The sequence below is a fragment of the Ambystoma mexicanum genome, chromosome 9 (genome assembly GCF_040938575.1).
Source record: "Ambystoma mexicanum isolate Mex_15411 chromosome 9, UKY_AmexF1_1, whole genome shotgun sequence".
Classification (NCBI taxonomy): Eukaryota; Metazoa; Chordata; class Amphibia; order Caudata; family Ambystomatidae; genus Ambystoma; species Ambystoma mexicanum.
Window position 1 is genome coordinate 747707603 of NC_090931.1, and position 26407 is coordinate 747734009.

Consider the following 26407-nt stretch of genomic DNA (forward strand, 5'->3'; position numbering starts at 1 on the left):
GTTACTGTGACTTCTCTTGTTTTCCACAGATTCAGACGGCGTCTTAAAAAGTTCCCTTTGACTATGGCGGCAAGGAAAATACTGTAAACACTGTGGGATGACTTTCATCGCTTTTAGTTCTAACCGTCCTATTTTGAAGATTTTGTATTTGTTACATTCCTCAATTGTTTTGCACCAATCAGCTCTCCATACTTTTAGTTTTACTGAGTCGGGTCTATTAAGTAGACATTCCCAAGAGGATCCAATTTCATCAAGCCACGTTTCACACTGGGAGTTCCACTTATTTAGTGCGAGTGATAGCAACTGCCATATTGGACAAGACAGTCTTGCCGGCCGTCACTTATCTTCCTTAAAAATGCAAGCACTTTCCATTTGACAATGGCCTGTAGAGACAGTAATCAAAATTCGTACCTTAGAATCTGGATAGGTGTATTTTTTGGTATACCTCATACTTTTTTCCAGAATATGCCTTCAATCAAGTTCCAGTCTATTTTCGTGCCAAATATTTTAGCCTCAGTTCTATAAGTCAGGGTTGGTTCAACTTTTCTGATTATAATAGGATATAACAGGTAAATAAGAGAAGGTCCCATATTTTTTTAAAATGATTAGGGCTTGTGAGGTAGCTGTTCTCATTTTTATCTTTAAGCCATCTTCATATGGCGTCTCAGATTGCAAAGCATTTATTAGAATTCCAAGATATTTGTATTCAGATGTTAATATTAGAGGGCTTTTATCAATTTTCCATATTAATTTCTCTAGTTTTCTTTGTTTCCTTGGAGAAAAAATCATAATAGTAGATGTATTTGTATTAGGTGTCAAATTGTTATTTTTACATTAAATGTGAAGTGCGTTCAGTTGTCTCTGTAACCCAATTGGCATTTGGTCCATAAGGACAAAGTCATCCGCATAAAGGAGCCATTGGCAAGGTGCATGTCCTATTTTTGGAGGGAAAACGCTGGTTTGAGCTAAATGTAGTTACACGTCTTTAATAAATAGGTTGCTGTTTCTTTAATTAACGCTAGGGTTACTAAGTTAGGTGGAGTTCCCAGACCTTTTCTAAAACCAGATTGGAGAACTTCGTAAACTTCTAATTTTTTGTATCCAGTTCTGCAAGTCTCTCAGTACCGGTCTCGCAAACACTTCCCACGTTACGTTAAGTAGGGCTATTGGCCGATAGCTCCTCGGATTTTGACGGTCTCCATTTTTAAAGATCGGTATGGTAATTGATTCTTTCCAAGCTATAGGAATCCTTTTGGTGTATACTATATAATTAAATATTGTGAACATAATTTTACTCCGTTCTTGCCAATGGTTCTTTAACATTTTGTTTGTAGTTCCGTCGGGACTACATGCAAGTTTGAGAGTCCATAAATTATTGTTTCAAGTTCTTGAAGGTCATAGATTAAGTTCCATGTTTCAACTAGAGATGGTTTTACATTGTGGCTTTGGACATGTGCGCTCATAAATAGCTTACCAAAATGTGAGATCCTTAGTTCTTCTGATACAAGATTAATCTGATGCCCAATTTGTATAGAGTTGCAAGCTTGTTTTAGATATGCCCAGGTGGCAGTGTTGTTTTTCGAGTTCAGTGCGGTCAACATTTGTTCTGCTTGTTTTTGTAGTATCAGTGCCCTGTGATATTTCAGCCAATTTTTTAATTTTTGCTTAATTCTCTTAATTTGTTCTATGTTATTCAAGCCTCTGTTTTGTTTTAGTTTTGTAGTTTCTTGTCTGGATTCTATTATTATTTTTCTTTTAACATCAATGTCAAACATTTTTGTGTTTATTTTTTTCTTCTTTTTTTTATTGCACTAGGAATGATATTCCGGTGCATAAAGTGCTGCAGTACTACTGGGTATGTTACTGTATCTGATGGGTAACTTCTTAAATGAGACTCAACTAGATTTAAGGATGCAGTTGTGCAGCAGAGGCGGTTGCCACCTGACGATAACTCAATAGTTCCATCATAATATGTATTTATATTGTATCTTAAGGTGAACCGCCATTTGGAAGTGAGTAGGTAGTGGTCACTATTGGATTGACATACGCTAGTCATATCTTGTGCCCACCAATATATCTTGTGAGGCGCGTATATATATATATATATATATATATATATATATAATCAAGAGTTGACTGCTGACTGCCCTGTGACTATGTAGGAGCTGCTAGTGCCATTGAGAGCTATCAAAACTCTTGACTGCATCAGATCTTTCCAATGACTTTTCCTTGATATCGAATTATTATCTGAGATTTCTAATTCAGGAATGTTGAGGTCACCCAATATAAATATGCCTTCTAGGTCTGGCTCAAAGGTACATGTGTCAGTAGGAGCGGTTAGATCTTTCAAAAATCTTGTGGTAGTTATTTGCTGGGGATTCCAATATATATGTATTAGGCCCAATAATATTTTTCCCTGCTCGTGATTTACTTGGGTTTTATTAACTGACCATGATACTTTTGACAGCTGAGCATAATCATTTGGGGCTAGTCATGGTGTTAATTATATGCCCTGGCCATTTTTGCATGCCGTTAACAACCCAGCCATTGGTCATCCTTTTTTGCCTTGAAATGCTGGCAGATGGTAAGATCTAAACTCATCAATTGTAGGGGGGGGTCTAGCATCCATGTCTCTTGCAGGCAACATATATACAGGCCTCTGAGAGGATTCTCTGCCGCCTGCAAGGGTTTGTGGCCTCTGAAGTTCCAACTTCCTATTAGTATATATGAGTATGTTATATTGGCTAGATGTTGTCTGCAGATGCTACTAAAGCACCTGCTAGCCAAGACCAGTCTTCAAGTATCTCAATTTGTTCCTTATATTGAGAAAGTTCTACTTGGCATATGGGATGGTTGTCATTACAAGAACAAGTTATTTTTAGTTGGTTGTACTTCAATTGATAGTCATTGGTTGATACCAGTTTTATTGAATAATTTGTGTTGTGTTCTGTCTCTATGAACACGGGTTCTCCATCTTTCATATTCTCTCGAGTACATTCTAAACGCTGAGAATCATTCAAACTTGAATTCCTTTGGATGTGCAAATTTGACTGATGTGCAAGATCTTGTGATTGTGGTATTTTAATGTTTTTCTGTAGTTCAGATGTTACAAATTCACTGACGTATGGCATGGTTGCAGATCTCACTTGATGTATGTAACTCGCCTTCAGTAAGCTTGAATATTACATAGCCAAGCAGTCTAAGATGTTTACTTTCCATCATGATTGTTTGATGTATTACTTTTGATAAAATGTACAGAAAGACACGGTTTGGTTCTTGATCTGTAACAAATTCCCCTTGTTGTATGTGACTAGTTATTAGTATTAGAATTTATATTTGCTGAAATAAATTTATGGTGTTCATTCTGTTCAAGATTTCATGTTTAGTAGTTTTGTTCCAGCGTTCCAGTAATAAATAATTCATTGTTGGATAGGTCAAAGATTTCAATTGTTCTTCCTTATATATCTTGCCAGTCAATTCAGAATGCACATAGTTATCGTAGTTTTGGTATGAGGAGGCGGGGAGATTCTGCCAGTTTAATTACTATTGCTTTTTATTTTGTTAAAGCTTGTGTTGGTGCCATCTAAATTCTCTGTCGGTATTGCTTTCTGAGCAGCTAATCTTTTTTCTTCTAAAGTTCTGAATGATGTGATTAAGTTAGATCCAGCTGATTTATTTATTTGTAATTCTTGTATAGCGCTACTCGCCCATAGGCCTCAAAGCGCACAAAAAACAGAGACAGAACTTACGACAAGAAGCCAAGAGAAGAGATGGGTGATCCATCAAAAGCAATAAAGATGTAAGAGAGGTGTTTAGTCAGGGTCAAGATTGAACAAATGGGTCTTGAGTCTTTTCTTAAATTCCAGACAAGGAAGTTCGTTCCAGTGCATGAGTGTCTGTACATCAAAGGAGGAGCCGCCAAAGGTTTTCAAATTGTACCTTGGTTGACTACATTTTAGTGGGTCATAAGATATCAGATTACGACCCGCAGGAATGGTGGTGAGGCGATTAAAAAGGTATTGCAGAGCTTCATTGTAAACACATTTGTAGGTCAAAGATAGTAGCTTGTGCATGACGCATTGTTTAACAGGGAGCCAGTGTAAACTGCTTCTGGCTTCAGTGACATGTTATCTGCGGGATAGCTCATACACGGCTCTGACAGTTCTTGGCCCAAGTGTACTTTTGTTGGATTTGTGTATTTCTTTTATAAGTGGTAGGGACATAACTCCGGTTAGTATAGGATTCCAGACAGACATCTTTCTTGTTTTGTAACGCCATCCTGACAAGCACCCTTTTTTAGTTTCCTTTATAGAGTAGGGCCAAGAGCCTCAGAGCTAGGGACAGTGCAGGTTGTGATTGATAATAAAAGAAAGTCAACTGTAATGCCACCTGATTCTGATCTACCACAGGTATTGCATTTATGGAAACCCTTAGAACTTTTTTCTTTAAAAGTCAATTTTCTTGATGTGACATGCTCTGAGTAATGTACTCTTTTAAAGCCAGGAACGCCCTCAAATAAAATGGGGGGAGGACATGGACCTTTTTAGAATGTTACTTGAGGGGGATTACTTTATGTACTTACAAAGGTCCTTATTTATTTTTTATTTCTTGTTACGCGCCACATGTCCATAGGCCTCAGGGTGCACAAAGGATAGAACAATGTTATGATAACATTATTTTACCTGATTGTACATTCAATTTTGTTATGAATCCTTTTGGTTTGTGTGTTATTTTTTTCAACTTTGGTTTCTGATGGGTCTTCTCGATCAAGTGCAATGGATATTCTTGTGCCAAAAAACATACACCTATAGTTTTAGCTAATTTAAAAAAATCCCCTTATCTAGAGCAAGTCCGTTTTGCTCTAAAGAAAATCCACAAAGGGGATACTTTTATGAGAGCTTTGGGATAGTGACTTTTGACATGTGAAACTGAAATGGCTGCAGTGGGTTTTCTCTGTACTTTACCTATCAATTGATTATCAGTGATTTGAAAAATTACATCCATAAGTATTATTCATCAATGCTTGTAGTTACTGGTAATTCCAGATGTAGTTAATTATCTTTTAAAACGTCAATATATTCTTGTAAAACTTCTCTAGAGCCCTTTGGGTACCAAACTATAACTTGGTCTATATATGTATCATATTTTTCAGATCAAGCTATTGTTTCTTCCCACCAGCCCATATATGAATTGGCATATGTGGGAGCCTTTCACGAACCCAAGACTGTTCCACATATTGGTCTGGAATGTTTCCCCTCAAACATAAAGATGTTATATTCAAGATAAAATGTCAACATACTTATCAGCATATTGTTTTGTTATTTAAAACTTACTGATGTTGAGTCTTAAAAACATTTGCATGCTTTAAGTCCTTTCTTATGAATAATAGTATGTAAAGATATTACATGCAGAGAAACTAACATGTGACTTTCTTCCCACATTACTCGCTATAATTTCTCTAATCAGAAGTATATCTGATTTAGGAATTGGGGCTCTGTACAAATGTTTAAAAAATGTGATCCAAGAATTTAGAGGTAGCTTCTAGCAATGAATGATTTCAGGAAACCATTGGCCTCGCAGGAGGATTGTTAGTGCTTTTATGAACTTTAATTAGCAAATATAGGATGGGGGTCACAGTATACTGACATTTTAGAAATAAAACATCTTTAATTCCATCAACATTTCATCATAGGAATAATGTTAAAAAGCATCAACTGATTCACAGCAGAAAGAATCTTGTAATTGATTGTTAACTTCCTCAAAGTATATGGTTGTATCCCAAATTACAATTACTCCATCTTTATTTGCTTGCCTGATTACAATGGTGCTGTCATTCTTCAAATATACAATAGCACGCTGTTGTTCAGTATTCAAGTTGTATTTTTGTGCGATTATTTTGTTGTCATTTTTTTCAAATCTTCAATGACCAAGTCTTCAAAAATATCAATTTTGCTTTTAGGCAAATTCTTCCAACTGGGTTGAAATAAATCCTTCGAATAATATTACAGCATTACAGGTTAAATATCCCCTTCTGAAATTCATTTTTTCTTATGCCGGTCTACGAACCTGATTAGTAGTTTTGCTCAGAGAGGCATCCATTAGATGTTGAACAACTCCTGACACATTGCAGTCTTGAAAGTCTGAATGGTAGACTGAAGTGCGGTAGGGGCCAGTTGAACTGGAGAGAAGGGAAGGGAAGAAGATAAGTGGAAAAAACACACCCCACCCTGTGAGAGTGGTCTCAGGAAGGCAGGAGGGGATAAGTATAGCGTCAGTCATGGTAGGTGCCGTTGAAACGCGATATGTCGGGCTGGTGCCTTTGCGAGATCAGTTTTGGCACAATTTGCGCATAAGCCTCTAGAAGGCTGAAAGAGAGAAGTTATAACCAGTCAGGTGTTAGGCCTTTGACTTGTGCAGCCCAATGTGGTAAGTTTGTGTCCATGATCATATCCAGATTGTGTTTCATTTCAGTGATGAGGAAAGGGTGGGGTTTGATGTGCGACAGTGGCCCCCACAAGTCTCTGGGAAGCTTTTAGGCTGGGGCATTTGGAGGGCTGATGGGGCTGTGTTGTAGAGAGAGTCTGGCAATGAGTCATTGCCTCAGATAGGCTAGTGGGTCTGGTGCAGTGTCAGTAAGGTGCCCATGAACAGCTTTGGAAAAATTGATGGACCATGTCGGGTCTGAATGTTGTGATGCCTGCATCTCTATGGGTGAAAAAAGTGAGAGTATGTTATTTGAGATAATGACTCAGTTGTGAAACTGGGATGCCTGTTCAAGTCCCCTTTCAGTGTATTGAAAATGTGCACGCTTTTGAATTCATAGGTCTTTCAGGCTTACTCCTATGCTCTGTCCCCTTTCCTCCATACTTATGGGACATTCCTCCGTCCTGTGGGACGGGACCGGAGTGCTTTATAAAAGCATCCAAAAAAATGTCAACATTTTTTAGTCCTTCCTCTCTTTCTACGCGGGGCCCGGCACGCGGCCGTAACTCCGCCCATCTCGGCTCCGCCCCGCGCAATGCTCATCAGTCCTTTTCTCCGCTCGTTCGGGACTGGACGCGCTTGCATCCGCAGAAGATCTTCTTCCCCTTTTTTTAACTCCTCTCTTGCTCTCTCTAGCGATCGTGTACTAGTCTGTCTATATGGTTCAAACTAGACTTTCCAGATTGTTCCTCGTGTCACCGACGCTTTGCGAGGGCAGATCCCCATGCTTTGTCTAGAGTGTTTGGGTCCGGATCACCGTTGGGACTCCTGTTTTTATTGCGATTCCCTTTCGGTCCGGGCACTGCAACGTCGGTTGAAGCGGTGGGAGGAGGTGTTTCGACGTACTCCTCCTTCGCATTTTCAAGCATTTATTGACGAAAAGAAGAAACGCTCGGTAAGTTCTTTACTTTTCAGAGCACCCTGGCCGGGAGATACCTTTCCGGGCTGTATCCGAGCCGGGAGGAGCGTTGACCGCTCCGTCACCGGGGATTGCCCCGAGGTGCCTTCTGGGCCTAATAATTGTACCAGAGTTTTCTCTGAGGGTCTCCGTAAGGGGCCTGTGGATACCAGAGCACGCTCCGAGGCCCCTCCTGTGGGGGCTGCTTGTAGACCCAGTTCTACTGAGTCATGGAGTACCGGAGCTCGCTCTGAGGCCTCATCGGCTTCCCTCAAAAGTACCGGGTGCACCCCGAGGCCTTGGCTGGGCTTGGTGTTACCGAACGGATGTTCGAGGCCCGCGCTAGTAAGGCTGTTACCGGACCTGGGTCCGAGGTCCCTCGTACAGAGGCTAAAGTGACCAACACTTCTGAGAGGCCTGGCAAGGCCTTATCAGTGAAAGTTGTTTCTCACCGTTCCCGCTCTTGTGGCGATGCCAGAACTGTTGAGGGGGCAGGGAGTGAACATTCTTCCTTTACCGGCAGCGCCGAGGTCCTTCCTGTGAAGGCTGGTTTGGCTATTGGTATGTCGCAAAAACATTCCAGGCCTCATAGAACCGGCTCAGCCGAGGTTCCTTATGTTAAGGCTAAAATTAAGACCCCTGATCCATTGACTGGGACCCCTGCCTCACTTCCTCACGTGTTGAGTTCCCCTCAGGTGATGGCAAAATGGCGGCCGTTCTCACCACAACCACGGTGGCCATTTTGGATTCTACCCCTACAACTATGCCATCGGCCTCAGGTGTAGGAGTTGGTTCTGTGGGTGAACATAAAATCCTTGTGCGCATCCGTTTCGCCCGGTTTACGACTGGAGCGCTCGGATGCCCCTTCTGCACAACATCTCGCTGCCTGTGGGTTCTGCACCCTTGATTTATGTCGACACATCAGGAGATGGGCCTGTTTGGCAACCCTCACCTCTGCGTCCCTGGAATTATCCTCCTCATGAGAGGCCTCCTCCGGTAGCTCCAAAACCGTCACCGGAGGATGCCTTTTTTTCGGCAAATTTCAGACGCTCATGTGTACCGACCCAATGAGAGAGTTACTCCTACGTCCCGTCCCCTTTACTCCATACTTGTGGGACAGCTCTCCGTCCTGTGGGACGGGACCGGGACATCTCTCCGTCCTGTGGGACGGGACCGGAGCACTTTGTAAAAAGCATCCACATTTTTTTCAAAAATGTGTCCCTCTCTTTCCTGCGCGGGGCCCGGCACGCGGCCGTAACACCGCCCACCTTGGCTCCGCCCCGCGCATCGCACATCAGTCCTTTTCTCCGCTCGATCGGGGCCGGACGCACTTGCATCCTCGGAAGATTTTCTTCCCTTTTTCCTCTCTGGCTCTCGCTAGCGTTCGTTTACTAGTCTGTCTATGTCTTTCAAATTAGACTTTCCAGATTGTTCATCGTGTCACCGTCGCTTCGCGAGGGCGGATCCCCATCCTCTTTGTTTAGAGTGTTTGGGTCCAGAACACTGTTGGGACTCCTGTTTTTACTGTGACTCCCTTTCGGTCCTGACACTTCAACGTCGGTTGGAGCGGTGGGAGGAGGTGTTCCGACGAACTCCTCCTTCGCATTTTCAGGCGTTCATCGACGAGAAGAAGAAACGCCCGCTAAGTTCTTTACTTTTCAGAGCACCCGGGCCAGTGGATACCTTTGCGGGTTCCTCTCGGTCCGGGAGGGGCGTTGATCGCTCTGTCACCGGAGTTCGCCCTGAGGTGCCCGTTGGGCCTAATAATTCTACCGGAGTTTTCTCCGAGGGTCTCCGTAAAGGGCCTGTGAACAACGGAGCACGCTCCAAGGCCCCTCCTGTGGGGGCTGTTTGTAGACCCAGTTCTACTGAATCGTGGGGTAGCGGAGCTCGCTCTGAGGCCTCTCTGTCGGCTTCCCTCAAAAACAAGACCGGGGTGCGCCCCGAGGCCTTGGCTGGGCTGGTAGTTACCGAACGGATGTTCGAGGCCTGTGCAGATAAGGCTGTTACCGGGCCTGGGTCCGAGGTCCCTCGTTCAGAGGCTAAAGCTACCAACAGTTCTGAGAGGCCGGACAAGGCTTTGTCGGTGAAAGCAGTTGCTCACATATTTTTTTAGTTTTTTCCCGCTCCTCAGCCTCCTCATCAGGTTCAGGTGGCACTGCCACCGATAAACCTACCAAATTAGGGTTTTCAGCGCTCGTACGAGACCCCGGTGGGAGGACGCATTGCGTCTCATTGGGAGGCGTGGCAGACCATCACAGAAGACAGATGGGTCTTGTCAGTCGCTCGAGCGGGCTTCCGCTTACCTTTACCCTCTACCCCACCCCTCAACCCTCCTTTTCAGCTGTCGGGCTCACCCTCCCTCAAGGCCGAAGTTCAGAAACTTCTGGACCTCAGAGCTATGGAACCCGTTCCCCTTGGGGAGTGATGGGAGGGCTTCTACTCCCGGCTGTTTACGGTGCCCAAACCCAACTAGACTGGCCTGCGCACCATCCTAGACCTTTCCGAGTTCATTCTTTTCCTACCCCAAGAGAAATTCAAGATGATCACTCCCAGCCAGATACGCTCCTCCTTACAGATGGGCGATTGGCTCAGCGTTGTGGATCTTCAGGACGCGTACATGCATATCCTGATTCGGAACCCACACAGAAGATATCTCTGCTTCTCTTTGGGAGAGGAACACTTCCAGTTTCGAGTGCTTCCTTTTGGCCTCAGCTCGGCGCCACGTGTCTTTACGAAGATGATGTCGGTGATTGCGGCCTATCTTCATCTCCAGGGTATCCATGTGTATCCGTATTTGGATGACTGGCTCTTACGCAGCCCTTGTCCGCTAGCAGCATCGGGCAATCTCCAGTCTCTCCTTCAGCTCCTGTTCCATCTTGGGCTGTCGGTGAACTGGCGGAAATCTTCCATGACGGTCTCGCAGGACCTGATTTTCCTGGGTTTTCGCTGGAACACGATCGACTGCAGAGTGTACCTGACCGGGGACAGAATGGCGGATCTGTTGGCCACATGTCGGATGTTTGCGCAGTCGGAGAGCATGTCGGCCTGGTGGTTCCAGAGGCTGCTGGGCCTCATGGCCTTGTGCGTTTTGGCTCTTCCTCTTGCTCGTCTCAAGATGAGGCGGACTCAGATAGCTCTTCGGAGTTCTTGGCTTCAGGCTGTGAATCTAGACTCCAAGTTGATAACAATTCCGGCTTCCATGAGAACAGACCTGGACTGGTGGTCGTCTCTCAGCAACCTGTCGGTGGGGGTGGGTTTTCAGGACCCAGCCCCGACGGTAATGGTCACGACGGACTCCTCCCTTCTGGGGTGGGGTGCGACGTTGGATCTTCTTCAGGTCTCGGATCTTTGGTCGCCTCAGGACAAGCTCCCCACATAAATCATCTGGGGCATCTGCCTATTTTTCTAGTGCTCAAGGCATTCAGACCGATCATAGCCAACAAGGTGGTCCGTATTCGCACGGACAATGTGGTGTCGATGTATTACATTAACAAGCAAGGGGGCACCAAGTCTCCCCCTCTCGTGGACCTGTCCATCCAGATTTGGGAATGGGCGGTTCATCATGGTGTCTGGCTACTTGCAGTATACATTCCGGGCCAGCTGAATGTCACGGCAGATGCCCTCAGTCGGCGGACGATGGTCAGCTACGAGTGGGAGCTGAAGGCGGAGGTCCTCTCATGGATTTTCCTGCGCTGGGGCAGTCCAGAAGTGGACCTCTTCGCTACGGCGGCAAACAAGAAGCTTCCTCTGTATGCCTCCAGAAACGGACTGGGAACCTCCTCTCTGGGGGATGCTCTCGAGATTCCATGGCACAACATGAGGGCTATGCCTTCCTGCCTCTGCCTCTAGTTAATCGGACGATTTGCAAATTGAAGAACTCGGTGAACTGTTCTCTTCTACTCATAGCCCCGTGGTGGCCGGCCAGGTTTTGGTTCTCAGAACTTCAACACCTGTCGGTGTATCCGCCGATCAGGTTAGTGGTGACACCCGATCTTCTTCACCAGGGGGAAAACAACTGTGCACCCCTCCCCACAATCACCCAGCTTGGCGGCATGGTGCCTGAGTTCAGGTCTTTAGAACATCTTAGCCTGTCTGCGGATAACCTGCTCATTATCCAGGCAGCCAGAATACCCTCCACTAGGTCCCAGTACAGAAGCAAATGGCTCAGGTTCTGTCATTGCTGTTTAAACAATCAGCTGGACCCAAGGGGGGGCTACAATTGACACGATACTGTCCTTTGTATCCCACTTAGCAGAGTCGAGTGTTCATGTTCTGTCATGTAGAACTTATCTTTCAGCGGTTTCCGCCTACCTATCTACGGACCAATGCTCTTACTCTCTGTCTAATCCAGTGGTTAAGAGACATTTTGCAGGCTTGACACGCTTTTATCCTCCGATTCGTATTCCTGACGGCGTTGTGCCATAAACCTTTCGAACCAATGGCCACAGTAGACCTCAAGCACCTGTCATGGAAGGTGTCCTTTTTGGTTGCCGTCACTTCAACAAGGCGTGTGAGTGAGCTCCAGGCTTTGTCGGTGGAGCATCCCTTCTTGGCTTTTCACAAGCATAAGGGGGTCCTATGGACAAATCCTGCTTTCTTGCCGAAGGTGGTTTCCGATTTCCATCTAAACCAGTCGATCTCCCTGCCGGTCTTTTTTCCGAACCCCTCTTCAGAGGCGGAAAGGGTTCTGCACTGCCTGGATGTAAGAAGGGCTCTTAAGTTCTATCTAACAGAACATCCGAATTTAGGAGCTCTTCTCAACTGTTTGTGACCTTTGGTAATCCACAAGGTAAGCAGGCCTCTAAGGCGACTATCTCCCGATGGATCGCTGCCTGCATTACGGAGTCTTACACCGTCCAAGGGCTGAAGCCTCCTAAAGGTATTCATGCACACCTCGTGTGGGGCAAGGCAGCCGCGGTTGCCTTTCAGAAATATGTCCCCTGGGAGACCATCGCAAAGGCGGCTAACTGGGCCTTCCCATCGGCTTTTTGTAAGCATTATTGTCTAGACCTGAGCTCAAGATCTGATGCTCAGTTTGGCCAGGCTGTGCTGAAGAACCTGTTTCAGTAAGGGGTTTTTCCATCCACCCATAGTTCCTGTAAGGAGTGCTTGGGAATTTCCCATAAGTATGGAGGAAAGGGGACAGGACGTAGGAGGATAGTCAGGTTACTCACCGTAGTGACCACCTTACTCCTATTCCATAGTCCCCTTTCCTCCATACGCTTGCCCGCTGTCCCCTCTAATAAGGTTCCTCTGTTATTGCTAAACGGTCTCTGACCTGGCGATAGAAAAGGACTGATGGGCGATGTGTGGGGCGGAGCCGAGATGGGCGGGGTTACGGCCACGTGCCGGGCCCTTCGTAGAAAGAGAGGAAGGACTAAATAAAATTGAAATTGTTTTGGATGCTTTTACAAAGCGCTCTGGTCCCGTCCCACAGGACGGAGGGATGTCCCATAAGTATGGAGGAAAGGGGACTATGGACTAGGAGTAAGTTGGTCACTACGGTGAGTAACCTGGTTATTGTCAGTCCTGAAATTACCCCCGACTACAGCAATTTTGAGATCATCAAAGGTATAATTCTAGCCAGGCCTTCAGATAAGTTGGCCATCAGGCCTTTTTACGCAGCTAAATCGTAGGACTATGGCACATTTAATTGTTCCCTGCATATTATTTACGCAGACACAAAGCAGTAGTTGCCTGTGAATTCCCTCCCTCTTTTGTCCTATAGGCGTCACTGCAGCTTAACAATAAGCAATTGGGCCCAGTTTCTTGAGCAGCAGTTCTGAGGATACTGATTTGGCCGGGCTTCAGAGAAGAGAACAGAGCTTTCATGTGTCCACGTTGTGCCATGCAGCAAGTTACAATTTCTGCTTTCAAAAGGTGAGGTAGTATTTTAGCGTTTCCGATGATCGTGAAGATTGTGAATTTGGAAGAAGATGGTTATTTGCATATTGAAACGCCTAAACCCCCAACTGGTCCAGCCTTCAAGACCTTCTCACACCAGTGCCCTTGGAGGAAACGCAGTTCATGTGAAGGTGCATTTGCAGTTACTACATGCATACCTGGGCTCTGTTCCTCTTGTACACGCTGGGATAGAGGATCAGTGTATCCTGATGTACTCCACGCATTTGGCAGACAGATAGGAGCATGCTTATTTAGTACTTATCTTGCAGTAGAAGTTTGCTGTCATATTTCACAGAAATGTGATGCAGGAAAACAAAACACGTTGAGAATTTGAGTCGAGAGACCCAGTTGGAACATAACCTCTCTGGTGCATTCAAGCAGGTCCTTTGACCAAAGTAGCTGATGCGCTCATGTTTACAGTGCTCACATGAGGGAAAACTGCATATGTGTGTAAGCTCCGAGAGTTGGATACACACTCAGCATGCATGAATCGGAGCTAGTAGGGTGAGAGGAAACCTGACTTGGAGCAGCGTCTTGGTGAATTCAGTATCAAACAGCTGAAAGCAACAAACAACGCAGTAGGAGAGCCTTATGCATTGTACAACATTTAAATGCATCTTGAAGGAGCAGACATTGCTCCTTTACAAGCTGAGATAAGCTAGGGGTTCGCTAGCACCATGTCTCAGTCATTCTTTCCAAATGCTAAATAAAAGATGAGTACGCTTGTTTGTCACAAATCTTTCCCCTTCTCACCTGTTTCTCCTTACTTGTGACTTTCTTCGACGTAGCTTCCTACTTTCTTACTGTCCGGGACTTGTATAACCCTGGACGCGGGTCTTCGGAGTCCAGCGTGAGTTTAGTAGCCTTCCACTAGGAAGCGTTCCGTATCCAGGACGAGGAACCAGGATGAAGACGAGTCGGCTTGAAGGAGTCAGAGCACCAGCTCTGAGCACAGACAATTCCAGGAATAGAACCACGAATAAAGGGTAAGGGGATGGGAACAAAGAGTACCAGGAAGGAAGGAAACAAGGTATCAAGGAGAGCACGAAGCGAACTTCGGAAACGCACGTCTAACTACACCAAGCAGTAGCATTGAGACGCGTGCCGCCGGGGAGGCGTGGCCTTTTTCTAGGAAGCTGAGCGTAACATGGAAAGGCTGGTGTGCAGCGTTTCGGAAGCGTCGGACATTTTGGTAGAACCGCGGAGTACACACCGCGGTGCATCATGGACCATGAAGTCCAGAAGGGGCGGATTTGGCGGTTCATGACATTGTTGCTCAATTAGAATGTAAGGCAGCCCAGTGAGCTATATGCCTTCTTTTTGAGGTTGAAGAACTGGGTAGCAGGGAAGTGCGGAATAAGGACGCATCATTCCCAATTTAATTTAGTGTGAACCCTGCATGTGCAATAATTTTAAACTTTTTTCATCTAGGTAGGCATTCCTACATTTTGTCTCCAGTATAGTTGCTCAGACATTTGGCGTTGGCACTAGAACTGCACGAGCAGTGCGCCTATGTGAACACCCTCCATTCCGTTTCTAGCACGGCCCACATTCAGGCTGGCTCTAGCCAAGAATGTCCTGGTTCCTTGTCCACCTGTAGGTTTGTTTGCAGCTGTATTGAAACCCCCACTCCACCCCAACCTTCTCCTCTCATTCACACAAAGCTAATATAATCAGCAGTGTTATGTCAATTTCAAATCAGGCAAGGGCATTTTTCCATCCCTCCAGTGGCACCCGGGGTCTGTCTCTGAGGATGTAGGCAAAGGGGGACGCACGAAGAAAAGCACAATATTGTCTTGCATTCCACGAGTAAGCACTCCTGTCCTCTCAGAAGAGCCCAAACGTACCTGTTGTGCTCATTACATTAGCATCCGCTCTCTCTGGCGCAACAACACCATGGCCATTCACAAAGCACTTTTCAAGAAGAGTTGCCCAGTGGCTGTGATCTAGGAAGATCCAATGACCCAATACAACAAAGGAAGCCAGTGGGGGGGAGGGCAGTGCAATGGGCGCTATTGTTAGGAAGAAAGGTATATTCGAAAAGAAGGAAAGTGGCTGCTCGGATGTGGCACACACAACTCGCAAGCTTTCAGGGTGAGTTATGTTTCTCTAACTTAAAACTTTTCACAAAAACGTGTGCTTGCGTAATAATTCATAGAAAAATAACAATCAATCATAAAAACTGTGTGAGAAGAATAGAAGCTTGTAAAAACCAGGAGAAGTGTAAAAGTAGTATTTGTGCGATCCTGCAGGTAGACGAGGATCATGCACTGTTTTATTTCAGGAAAAATGTAGAGATTCCAGTGTTTGTAATCACTGACGCAAGTAATGCATTTTCACAAGAATATTCCCTCAGCGTGTAGGAACTTGCTTAACCCTCTGAATTGTTGAAGAGATTTGCTCAGGAATGTTGGGATTACAGTGGGAGCATTGAATTCAACCATTAAGTTACATGGAAAGACAACTAAAACTGAGCGCTCTCCTCTTATGAAATCAAATTATTAAAGTCAACCAAAGATATGATAGATTTTCAATAAAACCTGCTGGGATCTTTTATGAGGGGAAAGCATTCCCTGAACTACAATATGGGGCAAGCAACTCTGTCCAGAAATCTGGAGCTACTTTTAGAAAATAGAGGCCAATATGTATCAGGTGGTTATGAGGATCCCCTGCTCAGTGCCTGGGGCGACCATCCGCTTTGAACTGGGTCGCTACAGGTTGAAGTAAAGAGGAGACTGCTGACACTGAATGGGTGTATCTTAAATCCCCCTGCCAGTACGCTATATGAAGAACTGCAAGGGGCCTTGGAGGGTAAAACTAACAGTTCATTGGGCACTATTGAAGGTTCATGTGAGTCCACTCTGAGGGAAATTAGTAGAGACAAAATGGAACTGGTGAAGTTCCCTGCTCAAGTTAAGGGCTCACTATATTTCATGGATTGGAGCTTGACTACTCATAAATTACACAAGTTCTCATCCATATCTGAATTGGGAGCATAAGAAGTTAGGGGTTATGGCATATTACTTGGGTGAGTTCCCGAATCGACACTATACAGAAGATTTCAGTCGTTTCAGATGGAACCTATTCCATACAGGGGAAATCCTCTTGCGTCGCTCTAAGATCACTCTAGAGGAAGCCTCATGTCGCTTTTGTAAGAACAAATCAATCTTAGAAACATTGAAACATCTGCTGGTCTACTGTAGAGGTTTGCATGCACTGCTACAATTGTGAAAGCAGTCAATTTTGTGGACGGGGAGTCCTTTTGGTCATATTGTCTCTTTGGTAATCCCACTTCAACATACATAGCTGTAACTTGCTTTTTAAGATGTCTTCATTTGCGTATGGAATGAAATGTCAATTATTGCTGTTATTATGCTTTATTGGCTTTGTATAGTTACATATCACTGGATTTTATGTTCTCTTTTATGTAATTGAAAACTCATTTGATCCTTTTAGTAATCCATGATGTTATATTGTATATATTGCCACTTTAAGCCAGTTTCCTGGCAGACCTTGGCAAGGCAGAGCTTCACGTCGAAGTTTCGCCGTTCCACTGCCCCTGCCGATTATGGGTGAAAACTACAATGGAAGTGCTGAAGGATCCGGAAGGCACTGCACATTTTTTGTATAAACTGTCCAGTGAAATAATGGGTGCCTCTGTTAGAGTTTACGGAAACTGGAAGGCCAAAACGTGGGATGAACTCTTTGAGCAGTTTCTTGGCCACTGTAATGGAATCAGCATATTTACAGGGGTAGGCCTCAGTCCATCTAGAAAATGTCAATGATGACCAGGACCTACTCAAAGGAGGCGCACTTCGGTATGCTTATATGGAATTCTTAACTTTAGCCTGCGTCACATCTAGATAGGATTATGAATGTTAACGTGTACCACATTTAGATGGAATTCTTAACTTTAGCCTGTGTCGCATATAGATAGAAATGTGAATGTTGGCATGCGCCACACTTAAATGAAGCTGTGAATGTTACCAAATGCCACACTTAGATGGAATCGTAATCACTAGACTGCCTCACATCTAGATAGGATATTGAAGATTAGCAAGTGCCACACTCAGATGGAATAGTGAATGATAGCAAGCATCACACCTAGGCATAATTGCAAGGACGGCAATGCAATTAACCGATCCACTAACACCCCACTGCATACACCTCTCAAACTCTAACCAAACACAACCACAAGCCTACAACACAACAATCGGCACAGACTTCACTACACTGCAACAACAAAACAAACCACACATAGACTCGCACAACAGCACACGACAACTACTGACCGTAAAACACCCTAAACCCAGCCAACGGACCCACCGGGCTGAGTCTGCCAACAGCACATCACTGCTCTCTTGCACTTTTCCAGCATATTCCCACTAACTCGCCCTTCCCCTTCCCTTTTTCAGAGCCGCCAGAGCACCAGGGGACCACTCCATTGCTGATGGTACACGGTACAAATATCCTTTAATTTAGGAGGGACGGATTTTGATGAACTTTCTCTCTTGTATTTTTTTAACATAAAGTTTAATGTTTTGTAAAGGTTGACATTTCTTTGACCAAATAACAAATAAAATAAAGTTACAATTTAAAAATAACTCGTGAAAATATTAATTGAACTTGACTATTTTGGAGGGTCACGGTTGTAGAAATATGACGCTCCATCCTGATAACAACGACCTGCACAGCACCTCCCAAACAATGGTTGAATTAAAGTTCCTGTAAAAAAGAGATGTGTGGAGAAAAAGTGTGATAGTAAAAATTATGCTGGCATTTAAGGTTACCGTTTGTCACATACATCCTAGTAAAAGAGAAAGGTGCTGGGGCACCTGCAATGGTTTTTCAGTAAACCTGTTCCCAAAAACGATAACTTTCTAAACATCACACCATTTGTTGAAGTGACTGCCCAGAACTAAAAACAATGTCTGAATCCATTCCTCTTCTGACAGTTATCCCACTAAACTGAAATCTGCGTGCGCAATGTTCTGGTTAAGGTAGCACTGAAAAAACACCTTGAAACTAAAATATAACATGCATAAAATAAAATGCTAAAAACAGTTGTCAGGTGCATCAAGGATTTGCAACCAGTTGGAAGAAGGCGTTTTCTAGGGGGCTGCAAAACAGTAAGCAAAAACAAGTCTCGACTTTGGCCTTGTGGGGAGGCCATGCACACTGCTCTGCGGTGACCCCAACAGTGTCCAGGTGAGGCATTGAATACACTTGTTTCCTGGTTCAGCTGTTGTATTAGTTCCCTGAAATTTCCTGGAAGAGGTGCTTTCATGCTGTAGTGACCCATCACCAAAAGCTGGGAAAATATTGCATTTCTCAACAGCCACGAGAGCCATGACGCTCCCTTGTTTCCATTCAAGCCCCGGTGCCTTATACCAGTGTGAGACGACCTAGAATGGCTCTTTGCTCTACCCTTTGAATTCCCCCCTATTGCAGGACCATGGAAGGCTTCAAACTGTGGATTGAAAAAACACCCTCGGACCCTGCTACCACATACGGAAGTGGTGCAGCAGATGCGTGAGAAGTCCAAAGGCCACCGTGGAACACAGTGTGGCCCTGAGGTCCAAGGAAAAGGCTGAACATTTCTTTTACTGTGAAGCAGAAATCGTAGCTGAAAAACACACGTAGGAAAAGCCACTCGATACTAAAGAAGATGACCTTTGTTAAGCTCTCTCAACGTGTGTGTGTGTGTCCGAGTGTTCCCAGTCTTATTGCGCTCATATATGCTGATCGAAGTAAAAGATGAGCTCTAGAGATTGTTCCTAACGTGTGGCTAGTCAAGAGACGTGGTTACGAGTTTTACCAGCATATAGCAGCAAAACCGGTGGTCATTTGGTCACTGTTATCTGCGTGGGCATCACACCTGCAAATTGTGCTCGGTGTGGAGCATCTATTCTCATCTGAATGCTGTAATACAATGCTCTGTTTCTGGTCATGCATCTCCTACTCAGACTGCAGTAACAACATTTTTCATTGGGTGTTTGCCCTACTTACTGACTGTATTAGTCCCCAACCTCCTCACGAATGCCTCATTTGCTGAAAGAATGCTACACAGCTGTTCTCATACCGAGTTTCTGGAGTCTTTAATGGTCCAAAAAAACAGCCCCAACGTAAACGGGACCAAGATGTAAATCCTGCTTAAAAAAATGATGTGTTATTCAATTATAAACACGGCCGTATTGGTAATTTAGCAGAGCAGGTTTTTCCCTCCTTGCCTGCAACATCAAGCCATCCAGGACTGGTATCCTCCTGTTATAGGGTGATCTTGAGACATAGGATCACTACCAATCCCTGTGCTATTGGCAGAGCAGAATATCTCGCTGCAACACTTTCTGCAGCATCCCCATCTTATTTTTAACATTGAAAACAGATGACTGGTATCTAGCAAGCTGTATTTCCATATCTCATGCTCCGCTAAGGGGCACATAGATAACGTGGGCTTGTACTTGCTGCTGAGGTCTATGTTTACGCTTCAGGTCTCATGTTGGAAGTCCCAGAGCCAATTCAGTTTTTCATGTGTCTAGGGTTATGTGCCATGCAAATGTACTAGATGTGTGTTAAATGGTCTCCAACATAATAACATGTAAACAATAGCTGTGCCTACAAGTTATTGTGTAGGAGACTATTTACCACAAGCATAATACATTGCTCGAAGTCAGGTAACGTTTATATAGAACAAAACATTTTCTAATAGAACTTTATAGTTTCCAATGTTTTCCATACATGTATGCCCACGATTGATGAATGTTATAAACTTTTGACTATTTTGCAAAGGGGAAAACTCATGTTTACTCTCTCGAAATTACATTTACTCTCTCATTCTAAAAATAGGGAATAAAATACTCCCACCTCCAAAATGTTATCTGGAGCACTAATTCTAGGTATGATTAGCTTCCGAAAAATGCTTTGTGCATCACTGACACTCAGACCTTGGAGGTTCATGCGTTTATGTAGGGGTTGACCAGCTACCCCTATTTAATAGTCCCGCCTGGGGCATTACATCCACCTAATCCGGTATGCACTGTTGTTGTATACATATGTAAAACATCCCATAATTGTGTAGCCCTGCCACGTCTGGGGTATCTTCAAGATAGCCCACACTATTATTATGCTGTTGGGGGGGGTCTCTGGCATATTCTGTGGATTAGGCCATCAACAACTCTTCATGGGCTCTCATTGTTTATCCACCTACAATCAAGACATTAAATGTTTTACTGATATGTGGAACCGAGTTCCCTTCCTCACAGTATCTCTACTCTCAGTTCAATCTACAAAATTAAGTTTACTCTGTCACGCAACACGTACCTATGTAGGTTTGACGCTGTGCAGATCACCTTCAGTTAAGGTTGGTGCTTCTCATTTTCTGTCGTACTCATTAAGTGCGCCATGTCTCATCTTGGCAAATTCTTCGACCTCTTGTTTAATCTAGACGCGGATGACACCTGTCACTCACGTTACTTCCCATTAATATAGTCATTTCTCATGTGGGCTCGGTTCCTTACCTCTTGGTGTGGCAGCGTTTAATTCTGCTGCTTTTACCTCTGCCTGCCCTGCTCTGTGCAATTTATCCTTGCACTCCTCCGTGCTCGTAGAAGTGGTTGTGACCACCGGAACCTGTTTTATCCATATAGGTTCTCTGTGATCTATCGACTTGTGTCGCCACCATCTTCGTGCAGGCCCGGCAGTAATACCCTGCATTGATGAACACTGAGTTCTGGGTATTTTCACACACACAGGGTTCTGGCTACTATCATCACGGCCATCTCAGTATGGGTGGATGCTGGCGCTCTGCATACTAGAACACTTGATGTGGTGAAATTGGCAAAACATTGCACTCTTGTGCACATAACTGCCACACATAATCTTGCACTATTCTATTAAAACTTGGTATTATTTGAAGTGTGCAAAGCAATATTAATTGAGTTGTTATCTGTCCGTTCGGGTTGTTCATAATAGACAGAGTGCAGTTATACAGTCATAATGTAGGTAAGGGTACTCTAGTGGTAACTCTACCGTGACCTTAAGATTAACTTCACTTCACAGTGTCATCAGGATTTTACGGGGCTTGTTGTACCCTGTGGTTTTCGACTCCTACGTGTGAGCTGAATGTGAGCTTGTGAGCTGAATGGCCATACAGACCTTGGTCTATTGGATGGAGTAGACTAATAATTCCACCAGGTCTCTCAGTGCTGTACTTACGAGATTACTCTTGCAAGGTTACATTTGTTGAACCTCACTATGTCCTGATGTCAATCTCACCCTCCTTCTCCACTCCTCGAGGAGGAATTTAGATTTTGTGCCACTCAACCTCCTCATTGAGGCCTCTGCTGTCCCTTTTGGTCATGAAAATAAGTTCTTGCTCCCTTCAGATTAGTATCTTCTCTTCTACCTTTGTGTTTCCAACATGGATTTGTTGCAAAATGGTCCATGAAAAATCGTCCCACTTGTTTTTTCATCACAAAGTGTTTGACTAGGGGAGGCCTCAATTTTATTATTCAGACAACTTCTATGTTCTATGATTCGTTTTTTTGTCAAACACTCACCGGTGTTTATACACTATGTTCCGTATCTTGAAACTTAAGTTGGTATAAGTGGACACGTAAATCAATTTATTCTCCATGAGGGATTTATTGGTCTTTTCCAGAAGGGCCTTGCAATGATTATTGTATGCCAGCTTCACTGCTTTTTTCAGAATTTTCTTGGGGTTTCCTTATTCTCTTAATTTCTTTACGAGTATCCCCACCTCCTGTTCGAATGAACCCTTAGTGCTACTGTTGGGTTTTAAACGTAAAAATTGTCCAAACGGTAAGCTGGCACGTAGATGTTTAATGTGGTGACTCATGTATTGTAGCAAATCATTTGTATCCTTCGGTTTATGGTAAGGTTTAATCAATAGTTTCCCTTCTTAATATATTGTGTTGTCTAGAAAATGTATCTCTTGATACCTGTGGGCCATGGTACATTTTAAATGAGTTTTTTTGTATTTAGCCATTAAAAAAAATAAACTGCCTGTTTCTGCGGCCCCTTACCAAACCATCAACATGTCGGTGATGTATCTGGTCCATTCTTTTATGTGGTCCCTATACGGGTTACTGTCTGCGTAGATTACTGCATTTTCAAAGCTTTCTATGTATAAATTGGCCAGGCTAGCTGCCATTGTTGCGCCCATTGCCATTCCCTCAGTTTGTTGGTATAGTCTACCTTCAAACTCAAAATAATCTTTGGTGAATGCTAATTCAGCACACCACCTCAAAAATAAGTTTGGTACTGGGTTTTGATCTGTCCTTCCCATAGAACGTTTTCTAAAACCTCCAAGGTAGATCGTTGGGGGATGTTAGTGTATAAAGAGACCACATCAAGTCCAATTAGAAGCTGTTTCGTGGAATCAAATTCAACGTTTTCAAATCTTTTAATAGCACTGGTGGTGTCCCTCAGATATCATCTCATTTGTATCATGAACCCTTTAAGGCATTGGTCCACAAGTTGTGATAAAGATTCGCGGACCGAGTCTATCCCTGAGACAATCGGACGTCCAGGACGATTAATAAGGTCTTATGGATTTTTGGGAGGCAATAGAACGTCAGGACCACTGGCTCCCTTTTACAAAGGAATGCTTTTTGTTTTCCAATCCAGTTCCTTTCTAGTGCTTTAGTTACTTTTGTTTCTATGATTCCTTTCAAGTCTTCTGTTGGATCGCTGGCTAGCTCATGATAACTATTAGTATCTGCTAGTTGCCTATGGCATTCCTTGACAATCGCACCGGTTTTGTATCCCAATTGCACTCCCTTTAACCGCCTTTTTAATTATGATAGATTCAATTTTACTCAAGGATTGGGCTACTTTTAATTCTTGTTTGCTTAGATTATGGAATACCGAGTTGGTCTTCATTTCCAGTTTTTCCATCTGCAAGCGCCTTTTTTTCAAATACTTGAGAATCTGGGGAGTGGGTATGTGTCAATGGCGTGAACGTGGAGGGATTTTTTAATCCATTGTGCAATAGTATACATTCGTTTTCGGTGAAAAAGTCAATTCTGCAAGCCTTTTGAGTAGTAGCAATTGGTCAACAAGATCAAAGGCCGCCGACAAGTCAAGCAGCATAAGCATGGCAGTAGGACCTCCTTCAAAAAATTCCATTGAGATTGGCTTTTAGATCAGTCAAGGCGGTCTGAGTTCCGTGGCACTTCCTGAACCCAGATTGGCTCTGGCCCAGCAGACAATTATCTTTTTAACATGACCCATAAATTGCAGGTAGAATGTTCTGTCCAAGATATTCAATAAGAAGGGGACATTAGTGATGGGACAGTAATTCCCTGCTACCTCTGAATTCAGCATGGATTTTTTAAGTAAGGGTGTGAGCCATACTCCCTTCAGACCCATGGTACATAGGATGTAGAAAAGGAGGAGTTGGCTATACAAGCAATTAACAGTGAAAGGCTATTGATTGCTCCCTGAATGATACTGACGAGGCAGGCATCACTTTTGCAAGTAGTAGGCTGGAGACTTCGGACGATCTTAAGGACATCCTCCTCAGAAACATCATAAAGATAACATTTTGGGGGACAAATGTGATTATTACACAAATCCTCTTCCTCAACCGGAAGTCTAACATCATCTAGTTCTAATTGATGACTCCTCATATTCTGTTGATGCTTCTCAACTTTAATAACGTCAGCAGCAATTGTTCAAGTTGAATGAAGATGTCTTTTAAAGGTTAACGGGTGGGATCATACAAGTCCTTAGGGCCCTGTAAGGCGGCCATGGGGACAGGACCACTTTTAATACCTTCAAATGCTTTTCTTTGGGGCGTGACGGTGTCCAGCAATGCTTCTACACACGTTCTCAAGCAGTGATTCGGCATCCTGTTGATGAGCTGGGCTACTGGATATTACACATGGCACAGTTCAACAAGCAGCAATGGTACAGGGCACAATGAAGCTGGTGGATAGACAGACGATGTCTGGATCAGTGTAGCTCAAAAGCAGTCCGAGGCAGAGGCCAGGGTTGACCTTCACCTATTGGGATACTATGTCCAGGGGCTCCCAGGGCGAGGTTAAATCCTTTATTCTGCACTTCCACACTAGGAAGGTTACCAGAGAGCACCTACAGGGACTACTACTTCCAGTGAGCAGGATCCTGCTTCCAATGTTCAGGCAGAAGGTATGGCCTTAGTTCTGACAGCAGCTTCTCTCCAAATATGCTCCTGGGATGCTTGGGGGCAAGACCTAGCCTCTTGCCTGGAAGTCTCTGGTCTTCTCATCTCTCCAGGACTTTGGAGGAGACTGTACTCCCAAACAGATTCCAGGTGTATCCTTCTACTTAAATGGTCCAAATATAATTATAATAAGGGAAGGCCCCCCCTTGTATAAGCACAGTGCTACAGTGGATTGATCCAGAGCAAGCCTGTTACGAGTCCATTACAGGCAACTGTCCTTTGCCTGCTGATGTCCTGCGTATAGGGCCTTCTTTGCAAGAATGGGGTCGGGGCAAGATGTTTGAGAGCCCTAGCAAAATCCAAGATGGTGAGTCCTATATGTGGACTGATACCATCTTCTGGGCTTTACTATCTCTACCCCTTCCTCAGTTTGCCTACTTCAAAAGGACTCAAGGAATTTGCATCCTGTGGGATGTGACTATTGTCATGATGGAACTGTCAATGAAGCGGTTCCACAGGACCGCCTGTCAAGGGTTCCTGTTCCCTGAAGAAAGGTGTCAAAGAGATACTTTGTGGGCTTGACCCTACATGGTTGTTGTGGGTATACCCAGACTATACGGCTAGTCCACACCAGGCCTCCTGTCTTGAATGAGTCACTGCTCACCAAGCGGACACTAATGACATCCAATGCTTGTGACTGTATAGGTGTGTCATTTCGTTAGTCACCATGTCATAATTGCACATCGCTTCTATTTAGATTTTTGTCTGCCACCAGATTGCTGGGGTACACAATTGTTAAACCAGAGGTGCAGACTTAAAAAGCCACCTTTACCTGTTGGAACTGTGAATTCCAGCAGATGTGTTCATGAATGCACATGTGACCATTGAAGTTGCCCTGCTGCACTTTAGGGCAGCATCTGGGGGTGTCGGCAGTGGGTAACAGCAAGTTACCTTTTGTGCATCATGCTGTTTGGCATGGAGCATTACTAAAGTGGGTTCTGATTAGTAGGTCCTGCTTTCAGAAACAGAATTACCCACATCATTTTATAATTGAAAATCAAAAAAGCTTTAAAAAAAAGTCTAAAGTAAATCTACAATGCTTTCTAAATATCTTAATTGGCTATACATGAAGCATTTTCTCTGTAGTAAAGTGTTACAAGATCCCACATATGGCCAGACATATTCTGTGTTTATTTATTTGATAAATATTTCCATAATAGAGAAGAGTATATGTAAGTGACCTTTTCCTTTTAATCTTATTGATTACTAACCAGTTAGTAATGTGAAGTAGTATATAGATTGTGTATCAATGTTATTTTTTTGAGTGACTTGTCATATATCTTTCTTTTACCAGGCATTCAGTTGGTGATACCAAAGTTCCATTTTGTCTTCAATCTTGTGTAAAGCCTTTAAAATATGCTATCGCTGTCAACGACCTTGGCACTGACTATGTTCATAAATATGTTGGCAAGGAGCCAAGTGGATTACGATTCAATAAACTGTTCCTGAATGAAGATGGTAAGAATTAACAGTTTTGTTCCATTATTTTCTTGTGATGATTTTCTGTTATGTGAGGCAGCATTTGTAAAGCATGTCATTCGCCATGTGCATGCTTTCTAAGGCCTGGCAGCTCACTTGTGGCTTAGATAATGTTCTTTCCTAGGAGGAAATGTCCTTAGCAAGTGTTTCCTGAGATCAGGGACAGGCATGTAGCCTTCTTGGAACAGTGTTTGAGCATTAGTTGTTCTGTGTGGCCAGACCTTGCAACTTTATACAACAGCTCAATGTGAATGTTAGCGAGAGTATGTTCTCTAAAGAGGATGATAAATGTGGCTTGATCTCTCATGGTAGTCTTTGCAACCTTTTGTGACACTTTAATGTGAATTTTATTGTTGGAGCGTTCTCTAGAGTTGTTGGTGAGTGTGGTGTGTTTTGTCAGGAAGTTAAGTTTG

General features: G+C 43.9%; 1 protein-coding gene across 2 annotated transcripts in view; it reads left to right on the plus strand.

Annotated features, from left to right (window-relative positions):
* GLS (glutaminase) overlaps positions 1-26407 on the plus strand; it is a 1476479-nt gene that overhangs the window by 278740 nt on the left and 1171332 nt on the right. For both annotated transcript variants that reach the window (XM_069615676.1, XM_069615675.1), the window contains exon 6: positions 25810-25973. In XM_069615676.1, the coding sequence (XP_069471777.1) occupies positions 25810-25973 (164 nt within the window). The remainder of the gene's footprint in view (positions 1-25809; positions 25974-26407) is intronic.